The sequence below is a fragment of the Peromyscus maniculatus genome, chromosome 3, assembly GCF_049852395.1.
Source record: "Peromyscus maniculatus bairdii isolate BWxNUB_F1_BW_parent chromosome 3, HU_Pman_BW_mat_3.1, whole genome shotgun sequence".
Taxonomy (NCBI): Eukaryota; Metazoa; Chordata; class Mammalia; order Rodentia; family Cricetidae; genus Peromyscus; species Peromyscus maniculatus.
In genome coordinates this window covers 110,692,352-110,712,582 of record NC_134854.1, presented here as the reverse complement: position 1 = coordinate 110,712,582, position 20,231 = coordinate 110,692,352, and the positions used below count along the sequence as shown (strand labels likewise).

The window sequence follows — 20,231 nt, the reverse complement described above, 5'->3', positions numbered from 1 at the left end:
CAGAACTTTCTGAGAGCTTTAAATCTCAAATCAAGAAAAGTTCCTTTAGGGCAGGTCTGCAGAAAGCAGATGACCAATAGCAACAGTAGGAGGGAAATGTTTCCTGTCTCTCTCTGGCATGTCTGCAAGGCAGGAGTCACAGGTCTCTGGACTAACAGGTCTTGGAGGCTGGAGACAGCTGCAGGAACAAATACCTTTCTGCTCCTGGATCATGGAGTCTTGCAGGCTGAGTCAGGAATGAGGTTCCATCTAGGACAGAAACCTGGTGCAATGAGTCTTAACAGCATCTGTGTCTGGCAAGTCTTGAAGGCAGTCTTCCTTTTCCAAAGAACCCAGCATCCGGGAGCCTGCCTACTGGCCAGAGCCAGCAACTGGGCTCTGCAGTCTTCATTCCATTCCTCTCTGATAGTCTGGTGAGTCTCCTTCTCCAGAACTATTGGCTCAGATATCTATAGTGCCAGCTGGAGCCTGATTGGCTGAGCTTAAAGTGTGTACATGCAAAGATGGTGAAGAATGGGATCAGTCAGGAGACAGCTGTCAGACCTAGGAGGGGAAAGAGAAAGCATCCCCAACCTTAAGCGTGTTTACAGTTAGGTCACTTTCTCTATCTATTCTCCTTCCTCCATGTTGTAAGGGGAGTGGGAGTAGAGTGGGGAACTTTCCTTTGGCTTTTCATGTTTGTTCCTGATGCTTTGAGCTTGCTTTCAGCTGCATGCCAGGGCCTTGGTTTAGATTGCCATGAAGCCCCAGTCTCTGTCTCAAGCCATCCAGTCTGTCACTACCAGCTGTCAGATACATCCCGCTATGTTACAGATCCATTTTTGCATGGGTTCTGCTTTATTCTGAACCCTTGCTGCCATAGCAGCCCCTGCGAAGTAGGCACCTGGTTGTCAGAAGGGTGGCAGCCCATGAGATTGATGCCAGGGCCGGGATCCCTTCAATCAATTGTAGGAGTGTCAAGCATAGCCCATCTCTGCCTCCTTGCCTTTAGGGTTTTTGGGACTCTAGCTTCTCCTATTTAAAAGTCCCAAAGCAGGTCAGATACACATAGCCTTTCTGATGGGATCTTCTAGGAAACTACCAGATAGGAAAATTGTGATATTTTTCTGGATCAAGTGCTTTGAGGGAACTAAAAATCTATTCTGCCCCATTCTGGCTCATGGTTGTGGTTTTCAAGGTCACTACAGAGTCGGAGGGTAGGTAGAACAAAACAGGTTAAAAATATCTATTTTTAAACTTATTCTCAGGAACTCAATCATCAAGCCTTTGGTTAATTCCAGAGTTCTGAAAAAGTTGGGTCATTTCTGTTCATGCTTTTGTGGCTTCCATAAAGAGAACCTTTGCATGTACTTGTTCACCATGACTGTTGATCTTTCAAGGTATGTTCAGTCTGAGGTTCATAGCCTATGGATTCCTCCAAAGCCAAGGCAAGTCTGACCTTTGCCAGTATGCCTGTTGCAGTGTTATTTACAATAACACTGAAAGCTCATAAATGAGGAACTTCCAAGGCAAGCATATGAATATTGGATTTCATGCTATTGTGTAGCCAACAGTGATGAAGAGGAGACCAGGAGGGCATGCGTGAAGGAGTGGAAAGTCAAGTTCCACACTGTGGAAATCTGTGTTTGAAGTTGACTCTGAAGGTTATAGCTAGTGTCTTGGAGTAAGATAATATGTTTCTCCGGTCTTCATTTCCTCATCTACAACATGACAGAGGTGGTGAGCTGGAGTGTAAACTGAAGCATTCATGTTTTAAGCTGTCATTGTGCTTGATGTTTCTGTTATTCAGTAGAAAACTTTGTGATATGATAACTATGATAGTAGGGTATGAGATAGCCCATACATATGAAATATCTGATGTAAGGCATTGAAAATGTGGAAATAGGGTGTGTGGTGGTTTGAGAATGGCCCTCTCGTTTGTTTGAATACTTGGTCCCCAGTGGGTGGAACTGTTTTGGAAGGGTTAGGAAGTGTGGTGTTGCTGAAGGAAGTGTGTCACTGGGGGCAGGCTCTGAGGTTTCAGAAGACTCTCACCCTTCCCAGTCTCTTTCTCTGCCTCCTACTTGTGGATCAAGATGTGAGCTCCCAGCTGTTCCTGCTGCAGTGCCTTTGTCCTGCCATCATGGATTGCAGCCCTCTGAAATTGGAAGCCCCAAATTAAACTCCCTCTTCTCTAAGTTGCCTTTTTCATGGTGTCTTATTACAGCAACAGAACAGTAACTGAGCCAGGGGAAATTCCTTGGTGCAGAGCACGGAAAAGCTATGTTCAGAAGAGAAGATAGCACAGTGAGAGGACTGTAAACTGCTTCTATTTCCTCCTCCCCTGACAAGGTTACTAGTTTTGTTTCAATGAAGGTGGCTTAAGGAAGAGGTTCTCCTCAAAGAGGCAGGGCTTCCTCGATGCAGCTTTAGGGACTTTGGGGTCACAGTTAGTCCTGAATTTCAGAGAACCAGATTGTGTGAGTATTTTTAAGGGCCTCTTGTATTCTAAGTCGTACCTAGATCCCTGCTGCTTCCTGGGGAGGCTCAAGAACTCCTAGATGAACCCCTTAGATTCTGATGTCCAAAGGGGCAGCCTTTCTCTGTGTGGCCTCTACTTTACCTCCTGACAATCCAGAGCAGCAGTGGTACCTTCTCACACTCACCTGAAGGGTGAAAAAAAGGCACATGGCAGGTGGGAAGAGGTGGGATCTGTGGTTGGTATGTAAAGTAAATAGAAAATTTCTTAATAAAAAAAAAAGTGGAAAAAAAGAGAAATGTTCCACATACAAAAAAGAAAAAAGAAAAGAAAAGAAAAAGGAAAGGCCCATGGCATGCTCAGTGATATGCCAGCAGCTCCACAGGTCTGTGCTGGGTTGTGCCAGCAACCTCTTTGACTGTTACAATGCTTGTTGTTCTGTTTCAGATTCCGGGGTGCACCAATTATTCCCGTAGCAGCCAAACCTGGGGGACCAGAGGCCCCTGACACAGAAGCTCCACAGGGCATCTCAGAACTCATTGAGGTACTGTCAGCTGGAACCCACGGTGCCCTTTGCTCCAGCCCTGCTCAAGTAGCCCTCCATGTCTCCCTCTGCCTGAGAGAGAGGGAGAGGCAATCCTAACAGAAGGTCTCCAAGTCGGTTTCATGGTCTCCCACTCTCTCTGATGTCAGACCCCCCACCTCCCTCAGAAACTCCAACACAAAGACCCATGGAGCCCCTGGGCATTGGGCTGTGCAGAGCTCTTCCCGCCCACTGTGTGTTCTGCTCTGTCTCTTCTCTTTCACACACTTCCATTCAGACAGAGCAGTGCCCACCAAGGTTACCAGTCCCTCAAGCCTACCACTCTCCCTCTCCCTCATTCCTCAGTGGAGACTCAGCCGTGTACAGCATATCTGATCACAAGGTCCATTCCTGTCCTTCAGACCCTCCAGTCTGCAGCTGGAGCAGCACAGCCTCCATCCTGACGGCCTCCACTGGAGGAGTAGACATTTCATCTTGCAAAACTATGGGCTTAAGGTTCAGGCTCTCCCTCCAGGCTCGGGCAGAGGACAGAGACAGGGAGCCCAGTCGTCCAGGTGGGCCAGTGCCCTTTCCTTCTCCCTGAGAAGAGAGCGCCGAGAGCACAGCAGAATTCCAGAGCACAGTAAGAGTGCTCAGCAGCTTGCCGAGGAATGGGGCTTCCATCCGGGTATCACCCTGGTGGGCCTGGGGAACACTGTTTTGACCACTGTCCTTGTTCTTCCCCTTGCCTGGCAGAGGGCAGCCAGCAGACAGGGATGCAGGCAAGGTGGTGGAGATGGAAATATGAAGGAAGAAGGCCGTGAGAAGGAAATACATTTATTTCACTGAGCTCAGTCACTGACATGGTGCAGGAGCTCTGTGTTCGACTGTGTGCTGGTGTTGACCTGCTACTGCTCTCTGCCTAGACTCAAGTGATTCATAGGTGTGGTCACACACACCTGTAACTAGAGTTTTCCTGCCTTGCTCACAGTCAGGACAAATCTTTGTCACCCGCCAGTCCCACAGCCGCTCAGACCCAACCAAGTAAACACAGAGACTTATCTTGTTTACAAACTGTATGGCCGTGGCAGGCTTCTTGCTAACTGTTCTTAAAGCTTAAATTAATCCATTTCCATAAATCTGTACCTTGCCACGTGGCTTGTGGCTTACCAGCATCTTCACATGCTGCTTGTCATGGCAGCGGCTGGCAGTGTCTCCTCCCACCTTCCTGTTCTTTCTTTTCTCCTCTCTGTTAGTCCTGCCTATACTTCGTGCCTGGCCACTGGCCAATCAGTGTTTTATTTATTGACCAATCAGGGCAATTTAACTTACAGACCATCCTACAGCATACATCCTTAGAGGCTAAGGCTAGAAAGATGGGAAGTTTGAGGCCAGCATGCTTAGTGAGACCCTATCTCAAACAACAGAAGAATTGCTTGTATCAGACAATCCATTTCATGCAGTGAACAAAGTTACAGTACAGGGAAGGTAATGGCACTGTCACAGAGATGCTGTGAGGCTAATTGAGTTACTAGGGGTGATATGTTTACCACAACAGTGACATGATTTGGCATACTAGGCTCCACGCTTAAACTCTTAACATACTGGGTCTGCAGCATTTTCAACAGCTGAAAGGCTGGGAAAGAGTAAGTTCAGAAAGTGAAATGACCTGCCCCAGTCACAGGGCAAGTTTGTGGGCACATCCCCTCCTGAGACACTTGATCTGTGGTCCTGAGCTCATGTACTGTCCTTGCCTAAGATGCAGGCTCCCAGGATTTCTCACCTGGCCCCAGGTGTCACACAGGCCTCATCTGCCATGTATCATATTCCCCCTCATCAAGTACACATGATAGGCAAATATGGAATGTCAGCTTCTCCTAGAGAAGTTACTTCCTCTTGAGAGGCCTCTCCATCAGGGCTGAGTCTCCCCACCTAACACATCCCCACACCCCCACTGTATGAAATAAATTGATATGGGAAATTCTGCTCTTGGTGCCCCTTTCTATTGGAGCAGGATCTCATTAAGTAGCTCAAGCTAGCCTGGAATTTTCTATCTTCTATCCTGAACCTTTGAGGGTATGTAACACAATGCCAGGAGTTCCTACTCTATGTAAGGGAACAGAAGAAAGAATGTAGATCATTTACCTGCTTATCTTAGTGGGAACTCAGACTCAGAACAATGGTCAGTTTATTGGGGTCACCTGCCCCCATATCCCCAGAGCTAAGTCCACATGTGACTGCCATGTCCCGGCCATGCCTATTTTTCACACTTAACAAATGTTTTCTGGGAAAGGCTCTTGTTACTCCACCAGTTCCAGAGAACACAAATCTGGGATCCTGAGACAATTCAAGCAAAATCCAGAAAAATGTGACTATGAAAGATGTTCTTTAAGGAATGAGCCTCTGTGCAAATCTCAGACCAAGTCTGTTATGAGTCTCTCCATTATTTTTCCAAAGGAATTGTTATCATGAGACAGTGCTTTCAGAACATTTACTCCTGACCTGAATGCTTGGACAACACTGCTACTCCCTCATAAAATCAGAAAGTAGAAAATACAAAGAGAAGTGTGGTCTCTGTGCTCTTTTTTTAAAAAATAGTGATTAGCTCTGGCAGCATCTCGAGCCCATAAATGACCTGAGAAGCAGTGGCCAGTTGGTACTGTTGCATATGGAAAGTCAGCCATGAAGGAAAGGTGGATGCCCAGACCACAGAAGCCGCCGGGCTGAGTTAACTTAGATCTCCATTTGTTAGGGCTTGGCAGAGGGCAGAAAGGCTCCATAGCACATGCACAGACCTTGGCCTTGGACCTCAGGCCTAGGCTGCTGCCCCTGGAAGCCAGTCTCCTACCCTCTCACCTCAGTTTCCCTCCATTTGTCCTTCATTCACACACCTTTCCCTCAGGCAAGATACCTGCTACTGGAGATCTCTCTAAGTCCTCCACAGCCTTGTGGGGCGGGGAGAGACACCAGATGGTAACAGCAGGGGGTGGTCTGTAGTGATAGGTGTGGAGACTGAGCCATACAGGAGAGCCCCCTGTAGAGGGCTACTATGGGTGCCTGGAATTGAGGTACAGCAGACAGACAAGGCCTGTCTGGCCCTGAAACCTAGATGAAGACTCCTGGAGCCTGCAGCTCCGGCAGGGACTGTACGTGAGGACTACAGGTCAGATGTCCTGTAGGAGCTGCTTCCACTGCAGTATGGAGGCCTCACGAGTCCACTTCCTCTCCCTAAGCTACGTTGCAGTACTGGCTCTGATCTGAGCCAGCTTGCCAGTCGCCTTGCAGGAGGCCAGTGGCATAGCTGCCATGCTGCCAGTGGTTATAGCAGCATTTCTCTTCCAGCTCCTGAAGTCCCAGATCTCCATCCCAGCCAGAGACCCCTCGGGACCGTTCCTCATGTCTGTGGACCACTGCTTCTCCATCAAGGGTCAGGGCACCGTGATGACTGGAACCATCCTCTCAGGTGCTATCAGTCTCGGAGACAGTGTGGAGATCCCTGCCCTCAAGGTCAGTCTGCCATGACGCTCCTTTGTCCCCTGCAGCAGCAGGACAGAGGACAGGCGTTTGGTCTTCAGGGCAGCAGAGTCTACTGGACCTTTCCCAAGTCTTCTCTTCTACCTGAGGGGTGAGGCGGCCTGCTGCTCTGAGACCCCATCCACTGTTCAACCCTTCTGACTTTGTAGCTTCCTTCCTGGATTCTAGAACCAGGGCTTTCCCTAGTCTCACAACAGTGACTGTGGGGGGATGCTGGGGGGCCCACATAAGAGGTTCCCAAGATAAGGACACTGAGTCTTCAGGGATGAGGTGAGTTTTAAGAGCAAATGGCCAAAAAACTAGGGTGTCAGGTGAAAGTCTAAGCTTTCTGGATATTGGCAACAAGTATGGTAAAACTATCTCTATCCTTTGTACCCCTGACTGGCCTTAAATTTGTGATTCTCCTGCCTTAGCTGAAATTGTGTGTGTGTGTGTGTGTGTGTGTGTGTGTGTGTGTGTGTGTGTGTGTGTGTGTGTGTGTGTGTGCGCGCACGCGCGCGCGCGCGCGCGCACACCCTCTGGGCACCTTTTTCTTAACTATGAGAATCTTAACTCCCTCGTAGTTTTGGTGCACAGTTATTTCCGATATCAGAAATACAGATCACTCTGCATTCTTGGTGACCACAGCAGGTGCCCTGCAAACTCTTTGAATACCCTTAGAGAGAGTGGAGGCTTAGGGTCTCCCCATCTCCTCCTTCTCCAGGTACCATGGCCTGGTTGGCCTTGATAGTGACTTTATTTAGAAGGTGTTACTTAATTGGGCCTAGTGGCACTCACCTATAATCCCAGCTACTAAAGAAGCCAAGTCAGAGAGGAAGCTCATTGGTGAAGTGCTTGCCTAGCATAAGACCTTGTAGGATATTCTGCCAATGTTTCAGTGTATGTCTGGGCACCATGGTTCAGCCATGTTGACACATGAAGTGAGCATGTTACTGAGCAAACAGGCCAAAATTCAGCCCTGTCCTGAGCAAGAAAGGACCATCCTTCCTGTATCTTGTGCCATCTCTGGTTTAGAACAGTGTGGTTGGGCACAGGGAAGGAGCATTTTCTAGAGACAGGATGAACAGTGTTGTATCTCACATGAAGGGTTGGTTCGTGGTAGAGGAAAGAATTCTCTAAGCAGGGAGATCCAACTGGGGGAGGAGCAGCCTAAGTTCTTGTAAATCCAGGGACTCCAGGGATGATGCAGTCAGAACGGGGCAGCGAGCCCTGTGTTTTCCTGAGGAGAACTGTGGATAAAAGATCTCCTTCTCTTCTCCCCATGTAGATATTCTTCTGAAGATCACATGAGTCAAAGCCATTTTAAGCCAGGGATTAAAAGTACAGATTATATAAAATAAAGCATAAAATTATGAAAATAAACTAAAGTATATTTAACAAAAACAAGACTAGAGTTGTGACTGTGTGCTAACTCTTAGTTGGAACAGAAAGTAAATTGATGCTAAATTTCTGAACGGTTCCTGTGTTCAGCAAGGTAGACCTGTAGGGCCAGCTTGACTAGCTCCTTCCATCCTGGGCAAAGACACATTGGCAGCTTAAGCGAGGAGCTAAAGATAGGAAAGAGATATGACAGGAGGGCTCTCAGTAGTGAGCTTTGATCTAGGGTCCATTGGGCATTCAAGGGATAGAGAAGGCTGATACCAGAGTCAGCTGCAGGGCAGAGACCAGGGCCTTGGAGGGAAGATAAAACCAATGTTCCTCATCCTGGGTAGGCACACAGACATGAGAGTGGGGACATACTCTGAAATTCCTAGCCACCTTTTTTACCCATTGAGGTAGAACTTACCTATCCATATCCTGACCTGTGCCCTTGGGCATATGACAGATGTTTAGCATCTGCATGTCTAACTTTTCTCTTGCTGTAGTATCCCTGTATTCCCAGATATTTGTCAGTAATCTTACTGGTTAGGAAAAGCAGAACTTGTAAGTGCTATGTTTGAATAGTCAGCTAAGATTTCCAAGCACAGTGTGGAAAATGCAGCCTTCTCTTTTCTACTTAAAGTAACGTGTGGGGAGAAAGGGACAAATCAAGGAAGAACTGTTAGGGTGTGGTTATTCCACAGCTCCTTGGTCTGTCTGGACCGCCAAGGATAGGAAATCAGGAGATGGCCGTTGAGAAAGCGCAGCTGCAGTGGGGCATCCTTCTGTTGAAAACATTCGGGTGTGCCTGGTGGACCCTGTCAAGCATCTCAGCAGAAGCTGGGGCGGAAGTGGACTTGTTGAGGAAGGATGTGTGGGACCCTCCTGTTTAATGGGACAGATCCCTGTGTGTACAAGTCCCTACATGTCAGAGACTGTTATACTAGCAACATTTCTGGACAGGAAGGGGCAGAGACCTGACAAAATGGGAAGAAAAAAAGCTCTTGGACTAGGATACTACACACAGGAAATGATATTCATTCTTTAGCTTACAAATGCATGCTATTCTTTAAAAGCATATATAATGAGTTAAAAAACTACAACAACTCTGAGCACAGAGCCAGAGAAGTGGTCCTGGGATGGTACTGTTGGTGTCCTGCCCCTAGGTGAGGCCTGTCGTGTGCCCAGAAGCTTTGCAGGCATGCTGGCATTCTCTGCAGAGGCCTTCATAGGCTGCAAGTGCACAGAAGCTCACCTCAGAGCCCGAGCCCCGGTCTCTTGACCTCTCACCCCTCCACTGGCTGTGAGTGGTGACCAGTGCCTGTCAAGCCTGTCAAGCACGAAGGCATCATAAACTGTGGCCTTTTTCCAAAGCACAGTGCCATCCTTGTCAGATTTCACTAATGGATGCAGACACGTCTGACCGCGTGAACTCCCTTGGAGCAGGACACAGCCATTCCAAATAAACAGTGCATTCCCCTGGCCATACCTTGGCCTGTTTTCTGCTGCCATGTCCATTCCCAGCTGGGGCTGATTAGCTGAGTGAGGAAATGTTGGGGAACAAGGAGTAAATGAAGGGGAGGGGAATCTCATTTAGATCCCAGAAAGGTTTAAACAGCAAACATCCTGAGAGTCACAACTTACTGGCTGTCTTGGGTCTATAGGTTGGGGGATCCCTCTGGTGAGATTTTATCTGGGGATTGTAGGCAAGTCATATTCCTGTTGCTGATTGGCTACTGGATTGTAATACCAGAAACTGTCCAAACCTCAGACATGGGAAAGAACATGCTGGGCCTTCAGAGCACACCTGGCATTTTCCAGCTCTTTGGGCCCAGGCAAATTGCTCAGCCTCTCTGTGCTACACCGATTCAGTGCTGACAGGCTTCGTGCTTGCCTCTGGCCAGGGCTGTGGGACGAGGGATTCAGGAGGGTGCTTGGCAAGGCTTCTGCACTAGGAGTGGCAATGTCTGAGTGGACAGTTTTGGCTCATTGTCACCTTTTGGTGTCATATATGGAACTCTGGATGTGGATTCAGAGACATAAATGTGGTGTGGCCTGGCTGTAAAGTCGCTGGTCTCTAAGGACTGCTGAAGGACTTGCTGAAATGAGATGTGCTTTGCACACAGCCCAGCCAATGCTGGGATAATGGTGAGATGTGTTAGTTAGTAGCATATTTAGATACTTAGTTTATGAAACATGTAGAGAGACAGAATTTGATAGCATATTCCTTCAAGTTGTCGTGGTCAGACTTATTTAGTCCCAGAGAAGAATCGGAAAACTTTACACACTACAGGGCATTGTTGCTTTTATCTTTGCCTTGGCTCTTAGAAATTGGTCACAAGGTTATAACATCTGGGAAGAATAATTTCTCTCACTTCCACAGACCTCTACTTCCTTCTACTACTATTTCTTTTTTAAATTAAAAAAAAAAAAAATTGAGACAGGGTCTCATTATGTAGCTCTATAGCCTGGAACTCACCTGCTATCTTTGAACTCAGAGATCTGCCTACCTCTGCCTTCCAAGCACTGAGATTAAAGGCTTGTGCAACCAAGTCTGGTTCTGTCCACCTTTCTTAGCTTAGCTTTGGTGTACTCTGCTAATGATCCCTGAGGGCCTTTGCACTCTCAAAACTCTGCAGATCTCTTCCCCTGACCTGGGCCTGTGAGCACTCAGCCTGGCACTCAGCATGCTATGATAACATTTGTCTCTGAACTTTTGTTTCTATGATGCTGACCTCCTAGCTGTCCATCTGTTTTCAGGACTAGACCCAAGATGGACCCTACAAAATATGTGGTTAATAGGAGAAAAAGTCCCTAGAGCAAATAATTGAGATGGTTTTTAGTTGGCATTTGATTGGTACTGGACAGTGGGTGCCCTTGGAGGCCACATTTGGCTTCTCCTGGGACTGTATCTCCTCTTTGAGGCAGTGTCCTGATGCTTCAAATAAGCAGTCCTTGCTTGGGCAGCACATATACTAAAACTGGAACAATACAAAGTAAGTAAGCAAAAGTAGAGATGTACCCTGGAGTCACCATGTGGTCTTGTTTGGGAGGAGCAACTCATCATATGTCTAGGGCTAACCAGCTGCCTTACTCGGCCAGGCCCTGGTCTAGGAAGCAACTCTTTCTTTCTCTGCTTTTCATCTAGAAGTTCTATCCTTGCTTCATAGCTAACTGCTTGTTGCTTTAGAAGAGCCATGCTGGGAGGCAGGTTTCCTGTGAATTTGATGCTTTCATAGGTTAGCTTTGTCAGTGAAGACTTGGGGAGGCTGTTCTCCAGGTCTGTGCGTGTCTGGTTGTGCCAGATACATGGGCTTGGAGGCCCTTGCTCACTCTAGTGGAGCAGCAGAGCAGAAGAAGGCCAGTGATAGAAACTGGGACAGTCAGGAGAACTGGGGGGCTCCCCTTTGAGCAGATCAGCTCTTGCTTGGTGGCCGTACAGCTCTGACTGTGCCATGGTTAGGTTCCTCAGACCCACTGAGGCCACTGCTACCTCTCCTTCACCTCACCCTGCCTCCTGCTCTACTTTTTTACTCTGCCTAGCATTGACAGAACAACCTTAGGCAGAAAGCTGCCTGTGTCCAGGTCTTTGACCTGCTCAGCTGTCTAGACCCATGGTTGCCGATGTAAAGTCTGCAGTACTCTCACGGCATGGCAGACTGTAAGCTTCCCTGAGACTTTAGCCTCAAAGTCATTCTAGAGCCTCTCAGGATCACCTGCTGCTCTTAGTGTAGTAGCCTTGAGTGAGGTAGAAACTGGGTCAGTCCTGTCACAGGCTTAGGGAAGCCATTCTGAAGATCTAGATCAGTTCTAGGGTATAAGGCCTATTCTGCATGCCGTACATCCACCTTTCTACTTTACCCCTTCAGACCTGAGATGTCATACTCCTATGGTTAATCCCTAATACTACTCTATCCCAGTGGGCTAGTCTGATGGGTTAGGGTTCCCTTCCCCTGTCAATGAGAGAAAGTTGAAGTCCTGGGACTTGGGATGCTACGCCAGGAAAGCCAGCCTTTCTGCTCCTTCGGACATTGGAGAGGAAGGAGGTAATGCCTGGACATGGAAGGTCATAAATGTCATCAGCTGCCAGCCCTAGAGAGACACAAGAGGGAAGAGGCAAGAAGAGGGGCCTAGAAGTAGAGACGAGCCCCGCAGGCTTCTGGGAACCACCTACCTCAGAACTGGGTCTTGTGAGAGCCACATCTCAAGCCTTCAGGCCAGGACATCTGCTCTCAGCCAGAAGCATCCCGAGTGGCAGGAGCAGAGTCTTCTCTTTAGCTGTCAGGAGTGTAAGCCCAAGCTCGTCGCTGTGGCGGAGATGAGTTAGATGTTCTGACTGGATTGCTGCAGTACATGAGCACCCTAGAGCTGCAGGGCTTGGGGGAGCTCTCCAGGAGAGCTGGGATCTGTTGATAGAAAGTAGAGTAGCTGCTGGACAGGAAAGTGGGGGGTGGCGACCTGCTTTGCGGATCAGGCTCTGGACATATATGGACTGTATTTGAGGCTTTCCCTCCACTCCATAGGACAGTTACATCACATCACAGAGCCATTGTTTCCTTCTTGGTTAGTCACCGGGACTTGACAGTCTACACGGTATGCCTGCAAAAGGGCTTGTGGGTAGTAGGGCTGGCTGTCTCTGTCATTGTTGTCACTGTCTCTGCCATCAACTTCACATAGAACCCTGAATTTGTCTCCCCCTCGCCCCCACTCCATGATCCTTTTTGCTTGGTCCTTAGAGATTTGCAGCTCAGGTGTTCATCTGAGCTTTATACAGTGAACAGTCCAGGACACACTGGCTCATGAGACTTTGCCTTCTGTCTTAAGGATGTGAATCACGTTTGTGGTGAAGTTGTAATATCCTGTGGTCTTAGCAGGGCTTGGCTGAGGATGGGCGGTGACAGGTGAGGTGGGAGATTAATCTCAGCAGGCAAGTGGCAGGGAGGACAGTTCTCTGCTGTCATCAGAAGTTGCATTCAGCATTTTACACAATTTTTGTTCCTGTGGAAATCCTGAAGGCTTTCTCACCCCTCTATCCCAATAACTATCATACCATGTCAGCCTGAGTGTCAGCTGTAGCTTGACACACTGGACCCAAGATGCACCTCCATGGAGCCCACATCCCTCCAGTGCTTACTGTGTTAGGTCTCCCCTTCTTCTGGGCACAGTTTCTATGTTCTGACAGCCTACCCTCAGGTACAGTGCTGAGGCCCACAGTGCTTCTAGGGAGGCCTGACTGCTCAGATGCTGTGGGTAAATTAAGAACTTTGTGGGGCTGGTCTAGTTGGGGTCTCATGTTCTAAGCTTATGTTTGGTGACTTTTAGAGGTACTGGATTCAGAAATGGAGCTGGGATTTGGCCTGATGCAAGGAGGAAGCCCAGAGAAGATAAGAGTTATTTAAATTGCTTCCTGGGCACCAGGCTGTGCTCCAAAGCCACATAGATTCCTAGTGGGCCATTAGCAGCAATCTGAGGACAGTGGCATTGTCCTGAAACTCCCCACCAGTCCTTGCCCTATCTTTTGCACAAGATAAAGCAGACATGGGTGCTAAAGTCTTCTCAAGGCCAGTCAGCAAGGACCTCCATGTATGCTCTGGCGACATGAGCTCTTCAGTCTGCAGGAGCTCCCAATAGGGAGGAAATTCAGCTAGAGCTTGCTTCAACTTAAAGAGCCAGCTAGAAGTCTTGGGGCCACCTATAATTATTACTCTTGGGCTGTGAAGAGCTTGGCCCTGAAACTGTGGGTCTACCCTGTTCCCTTGAGGGTTGAGTGCACATGGTTCTGTGCTGGGAGAGCTGCATCTAGGCCAATGTCCTAGTGTGGGAGATGTGGCAGCTACAACCTGGGTATCTTGGGAGGGGGCAAGCCTGGAGCAATGCCATCCTCTTCCTGCTCCCTGGCTTATACTTCCTACATGAACAGGTACTTCCCTTGTCTGCTATAAAGTGGGGAGAACATGTCACCATCCTCAGATAAGAGTGTGAGGATTCCTTTTCTGTTGCTGTTATAAAACACTGAACAAAAGCAACTTGGGGGAGAGAGGATTTATTTGGCTTACAAGTTACTGTTCATCTTCAGAGGAAGTCACAGTAGGAGCTTGGAGCAGAAACCTCGGAGAAACACTGCTTACTGGCTTGCTTCCCCTGGCTATGTGCTACCTTTTTTCTTTGTTTGTTTGTTTTTATACAATGTAGGCTTACCTGCCCAAGAGTGACACTGCCTACAGTGGGATAGGCCCTCCCACATCAATCAGCAATCAAGAAAATGTTCCACAAACATGCTCACACACCAGTCTGATGGAGGTGATTCCTCAGTTGAGGTTCCCTCTTCTCAAGTATAGGTTTGTATCAAGTTGACAAAAAGTATAATGCAGGTCCCATGCATGCACCTCAATGACTAGGTTAAGTCAGTGATGTCATCATTGACGGCACAGGATGCTCCGGCTTCTGCCATCCCCTGCACATAGTAGGGCTTCCCACCCAGTGGATACCTGTAAAGCAGATGGGTGGCAGGAGAGTCTGGTCACTTCAAGTGGATTTCCCTTACCGGAACTGCCTGTTGGTAGAGTACCAGCCTGGGCAGCCTCACAGACTCACCAAGTGGCCATTGCATCTGTATGTCCCACCACAAGGCAAGATCCCTGTCCTGTACAGGCTTTGAGTGGGACTGAGTCAGTTTTGTTTCTAGGTCAGGAAAGTGATTTGGTCAGAAATAACACGAGGACTGTGCTGGTATAGCTGGGCATGGTGCCCTGCCAGAGCACAGCATCCAGGTCCCAAGTATGCATCCCATTGTTGGACCACAGGTGAGTCATTCCTCTGCAGAAAGGTTACCTTTCTCGTGAGGACAGCATCCAGATGGGCCTGAAGGCACTTGTCCTTTTCACCCTTGTTTCCTTCTCATGGTAGGGAAGGTGGCCAGGAAAGCTCTGACTCAAGCTAGGCCACGATGGATAAGGGCTCACCACAACCTTTCCACCATAGCCTTGGGGCCACCATGCCCTCCTTCAGCCATGGCATATGACATGTGTCACCAAGGAAAATGTGAGTTGCCAGTAACCTGAGAGCTGGCAGGACTACAATTTGGCACCTGAAATAGGTTCTCTGTTGGGAAGTGAGTGACAGCCAGGGGTTGAGGACCAGGTGGACATAGCCTTGGTGCAGCGATGCTGAGTTGGCTAGCAGCTATCTAGTGCTAGACTGTGCCCAATCCAGGCGTGATGCTGTGTGGTACCTAGCAGCATCTGGTCTGTGCAGTCTCCAGTCTCCTTTCCGCAATGGAAGCAAGCTCTGGCTGCAGTGAGCAGTGTGGCCTGGTGTGGTCCAAGTAATTAGTCTGGTTGCTTCTGTGAAGCCAGGCCTGCCCTCCCAGATGTCACTGCCTCATTTCATATTGAGGGTGGACCACTGAGTACATTAGTCCTGTGGAGACTACAGTGGATGCAAGTGTCCCTTATCACTTCATGGGGGAAACCAGTCTTGCCCCTCAGATGTATGCATTGTTGCTGAACCAGGAGGAGGGCACAGCACTCTGCCCATCATCAGGAGTGGTTGTGCCCACAGGTGAGTGGTACCTAAAGTAGCTGATGGACACGAGAGGGTCTCTTAGCCCCAGGCTAGGAGCTGAGCTGCTTGGTAGATTGTGACTATCAAAGAACAGAAACAGGAAGGGGATATCTGGAAGGCCAGTGGAGAAGGCTTCAGGGGAGCCTAGTCAGGAAGTAGGCTCTAGAGAGCTGTTCTAGGGCCCCGTGTGGTCTCGCTTTTGAGCACTTCTGTTTGCCCTAGGCTCTCTTTGTCACAGAAAGCCTGTGACCATAGCATGAACTTGTTGCTCCAGCTCCTCAGGACCCACCTGCCCTCCAGAATGGCCTCCTACCCTGTGTATGTAGAATAAATCCCAGAAACAGGGATGTCGCTCTTGTCCTTCCTGGTACTGAAATTGTGAGGCCCAGCAGGCCCTAGGCCAACACTTTTTGCATGTAGAAACAGCCGAGTCTGTGTTTGTAAAGACTCAGTCCCATCGCATTTGCCTGAATGCCAGTCAGCAGGAGTCAAGGAATGATGTCTGTAATAGTGAGAGGACCTATAAGGCAGCAGTTCTCAACCTGTGGGTCGTGACCCATTTGGGTTGAACAACCCTTTCATAGAGTTTGACTAAGACTGTGAGAAAGCACAGGTATTTATATTATAATTCATACCAGTAGCAAAATTACAGTTATTAATTAGCAACAAAATAATTTTGTGGTTGGGAGTCACTACCACATGAGGAGTTATATTAAAGGGTGGAAGCGTTAGGAAGGTTGAGAGCCACTAGTCTAAGGAGATTCTTAGCAAGTGGTTTAGGAGAACTGGGCTCTAAAGTGGGTCTGACCTGGTACCTGTGCCTGCATTGTGTCTGTGCAGCCTAATGGCTTAACCTCAGCCCCTGTCTGCACAGAGGAAGAGTCAGTAACTGTGTTTGCTGCGCAGGCCTGTGGTGAACAGTGAAAGGAAAGAGTGATTTTATTCGGCGCCCACAGTGTTCATTCAGCACATTGTGAGCACTTGCTGTGTGCAGGAGCCATGCCAAGTCACAGCTGTTCTTAGAAGTTACTTCTCTGGGGCAGGGGACTGAGTGACTCATTGAAGTGATAGCGGACAGTGAATCTGAGCCTGCCTTGTGAGTCCCTGAACTGTCAGCACACAGCTGTGGCACAGCCTCTTCCTGGCTTGGCTATTCGGGACAGTGGGCAGGAGAGCTGTCTTTGTGAATAGGCTAGAAGTCTTACATGATTCAAAGGATCCAACCACTCAGTGATCCCTGGGAAGAGGCTTGGCTTAACCAGGCAGGGTTCTGTAACCCAGGAAGTACTATGCTAGCACCCCCTTACTTCTCCTTGGGGATCCAGCATGCTGGCTAGGGGTTGAAGGGAGCTGCTGGCCCTCCAGCACAGCCCACCTGTCTACACCTGCAGCCTGGGTTCTGTCCCTCCCTCCCTGGTTTCACTCTCGGGCTCAGCTGTGACCTTTGTTTTTGTTTTCTCTTTAAAGGAAAGTTGAGTGTTTCCTGAGTATGTGTAAAGTCAATGCACCATTCAACTGAATGCTTACATTCTTTCTTTAAGAATAAAAATAAAACAACAATAAAAGCACTGTAAACATTGCTGTAATTATTCACAGGCTTTGACTTGTAATAATCACAGGGAGCAGGCAAGTGAGATGCCTTATTAAAGTAGAGACTTGACTGCTTTCGTTTGAAGTTTTAGTAAAAAATATTCCATTATACCATATTCCTTTAAAAACTAAATTCTGTCCATTCAGAGTTTGAGGACTTTTGTCCTTTTCATGATATTTAAATGAACTAGCTCTGGGCAAGGGTCACCCAAGAGTCTGGGCCTGTTTTGTGGGTCCCTGAACTGTCAGCACACAGTTGTGGCACAGCCTCTTCCTGGATTGGCTATTCGGGACAGTATTTGTGAAGACATCAAACATGGAAACGGAGATTAGGACCAACCTGGCCTGTGCTACATTGGTACCCACTGACCTCACTGTCTGCTGTCCTCACTGCCTGGCACTAATACACAGAAGCCTTCAAGGTGGAGCAGGCATCTGAAGTCTGAGGGGACGAGACTTCTGAGAGGAGGCTGAGCTGCCGAGGCCAGGCGTCCAGGGCCCCCAGGCTAATGCCAGGGCCTCGTGTGAGAGGAGCTCCAGGTGTTGGGGGTCATGGGACAGTGAGCCTTAAAAGTATTGAGGAGGTGGCCTTACCCTGGCTTGGTGAAGGTCAGAGCTTAGGAATGATGAGGGAGAGACAGACTGTAGGTGACCCCAGACCTCTGGCCTGAGGTACTGTTGGGTAACAGTACCCTTGCTAAGAATGAGATCCCCAAAGGTCTGGAAATAACCGGGGCTTATAGCCAGTGCTGTGACTTAGGTTTCAACAAAGTACAGGTGACTGGGGGCCCCTACTTGGTGAGTTCTAGGGTGCAAACTAACAGACTAGTTTGCAGCTCAAAGTTTGGGGTAATTTTGTATCTATCTGTGGATCTAAGCCTTGCACTCAAGTCCTCTAGCATGGAATGATCAGGAAAGTTTAAAAAACGTAGCCATAGAGGATCCATGAGGGCTGCTTCTGACATCTCTGGCTCCCAGTCACTTCTTGGTTTTGCCTCAGGAGCTATCCCCATTCTGAAAGGTGAGGGGGTGCTTCTGGGGACCCCCGAGAGAGACAATCCTTGCCTGCTAGGGCCAGGTAACAGAGAGGGCAGCCCCCTGCTTCTCAGCCTCCTGCCTCCTCCTCTGCTGCTGCCGCTGTGAAACAAACCGGGGTGCCTGGGCGGAAGGTCAGGAGTTTAAAAGCTTGTTTGATTCAAGACTGGGGTAAGAGACAGGAGGGGAGTGCGCTGGTTTTATATGTGGATCCCAGTATTTTCTTTTGAGCTGGGGCGGAGAATGGAGGGGCAGGGAGGGAAGGCAGGCTGCCAGAGGGAACATTGCCAAGCAGAGCACTGCTAATGCAAACCATACGGCCGCGGGCAGGCAACAGGGCCCATCTCCTGGCCTGCTTAATGCAGTCCTTGCAGGCAGGCAGGCAGGCGGGAGGGCAGGCAGGCAGCCTGGGCAGCAAGGCTGCTTAACCCTTCAGGTGCTGAGCCAAAAGCAGGCCTTCCCACTTCAGCATGTGACCCTTTCTGTCCTCAGCCCTAGGCAGTAGAAAGTTGAGCAGCAACCTTAGCTCCTACCCACTGGGTACCAGCAGCATTTCTCCTCTCATCTGTGGTAGCCTGAAGTCCCTCCAGCATTCTGGAAGTCAGCTTAGCTGGGGATGGGGAAAACCATGGTGGGCAGCCGTAGGTCTAGAGCAGGTACTTTACACCCAGCAACCCACCTGGGAAAGCTGGCCACCCCTTCTAAGGCAGTTCCTAGAGTGGTCCAGACTAGGTGCCAGTGGCATCAGGATAGTAGTCAGCCTGCATGCAAAGCCCGCTGCTGCGGTCAGGCGATAGACAGATGGGGACAGAGACTCTTCCGACCTGCCGAAGGGCTGCAGTAAAGAGCTGGAAGAGCTGGGGTAAATGCAAAGCCCGGTGCAGAAGCGGGTTTCAGAGCAGCATGCCACTTGGCCCCGTTTACATGCACTCGAGTTTGTACAAGTGCGTCAGGAAAGATCTGGAGGAGACAGTGCAGGGTGAGCAGTGGCTATCTTGGGGGAGTGAGAGACAGTGGAATTTAGGGAGCTCAACGAGCTTTCATGTTTTCGTCTGTGTAATTGGTGTCTAACTCTTTACAACGAGCCAGCATTCATCTGGTTCTCGTGGGGCTTTTATGAAAGAAAAACCATAAAGAGCCAGAGAAAGAGGAACTTTTGTTCTACTCTCCCATGTCTCCATTATCTCCCTTTTGTGCCTTCACCCAGCTCAGGCCCTGGAAAGCCGTTCTCTGCTGGGGAGGCCTCTGGTGGGGCCTCCCCTGTTCTGGTGGGCCCATGGCCACCCAGTGCCTTTGTGTGCTGTCTGCAGGCTAGCCGGACCCACTCAGTGCTCAGCACAGCTGAAGCTTACCATGAAGTAGCCCTGTCTCTGGGTCACTGTGCTAGGGTGACTACAAATGGCAGCCTTGCTCCGTGGTGATGAGCATGGCTCCTTCTCCCCCTCCAGCTGCTTTTGCTTGTAGCTCCCAAACTTTGGCTCTTTCCCTGTGTACCCTTCTCAGAGAAACACACAGGGCCTGTTGTTTGGTGGTCTCCTGTGGCCTGTGACCCCCTGTGCACGTCCGTAGATGGTTCTGTCCTTCTCTCAGGGGGTAACTGCCATCTTCTCTAGCAATGCTCTGTAAATGTAGCACTTTAGTACTCCTGGCCTCTGCTATGACAGTGATAAACTCTTATTTACCAAAAGCCTACTTGCTCTTCCTAAGGCACCCAAACCAGGCACTTACTGTCCTTTAATAGGCAAAGAAAAATTGAAGACTGTAAGAAGTCAAATCCCATATTTTACATGCAGATCTGGCTCCAGTGCGCATGTGCCCTGCACACAGCCTCCGTAGCTCCTGTAAGTGATTATTACATGGTTTAAAGCACTCTTGACGCTGTCACACTTGGTCTCTCCAGCTGCTGTGTAGTTCCCAGGCAGGACCCTGCCCTGCAGCAGTTCTTGGCAGTTTTTAGCTTTGGGCTCTGCAGGCCCCATGGTCACCCTTAATCTTAGCTTAGACTGTGGTATAGAGTGACCACTTCTAGCTACCAGTTCAAGCAGTATTTTTCCCAGAAACTGTATGTAGCGGAGGGGCTACATGTATGTAGCTTCATTCCAGCAGATGAAGATGTGAATGTACAAAGATCTGCCTCTTGGAGGTTCTAAAACCTTAGTAAGAAAGGGG

The 20,231-nt window shown here is 49.0% G+C and overlaps 1 protein-coding gene across 3 annotated transcripts in view; it reads left to right on the top strand.

The window, feature by feature from the left end:
* The window catches only part of Eefsec (eukaryotic elongation factor, selenocysteine-tRNA specific), a 210,441-nt gene that overhangs the window by 95,985 nt on the left and 94,225 nt on the right, over nt 1–20,231 (top strand). For all 3 annotated transcript variants that reach the window (XM_006996141.4, XM_076567282.1, XM_076567283.1), the window contains exons 3-4: nt 2,906–3,002; nt 6,324–6,488. In XM_006996141.4, coding sequence (XP_006996203.1) covers nt 2,906–3,002; nt 6,324–6,488 — 262 coding nt within the window. The remainder of the gene's footprint in view (nt 1–2,905; nt 3,003–6,323; nt 6,489–20,231) is intronic.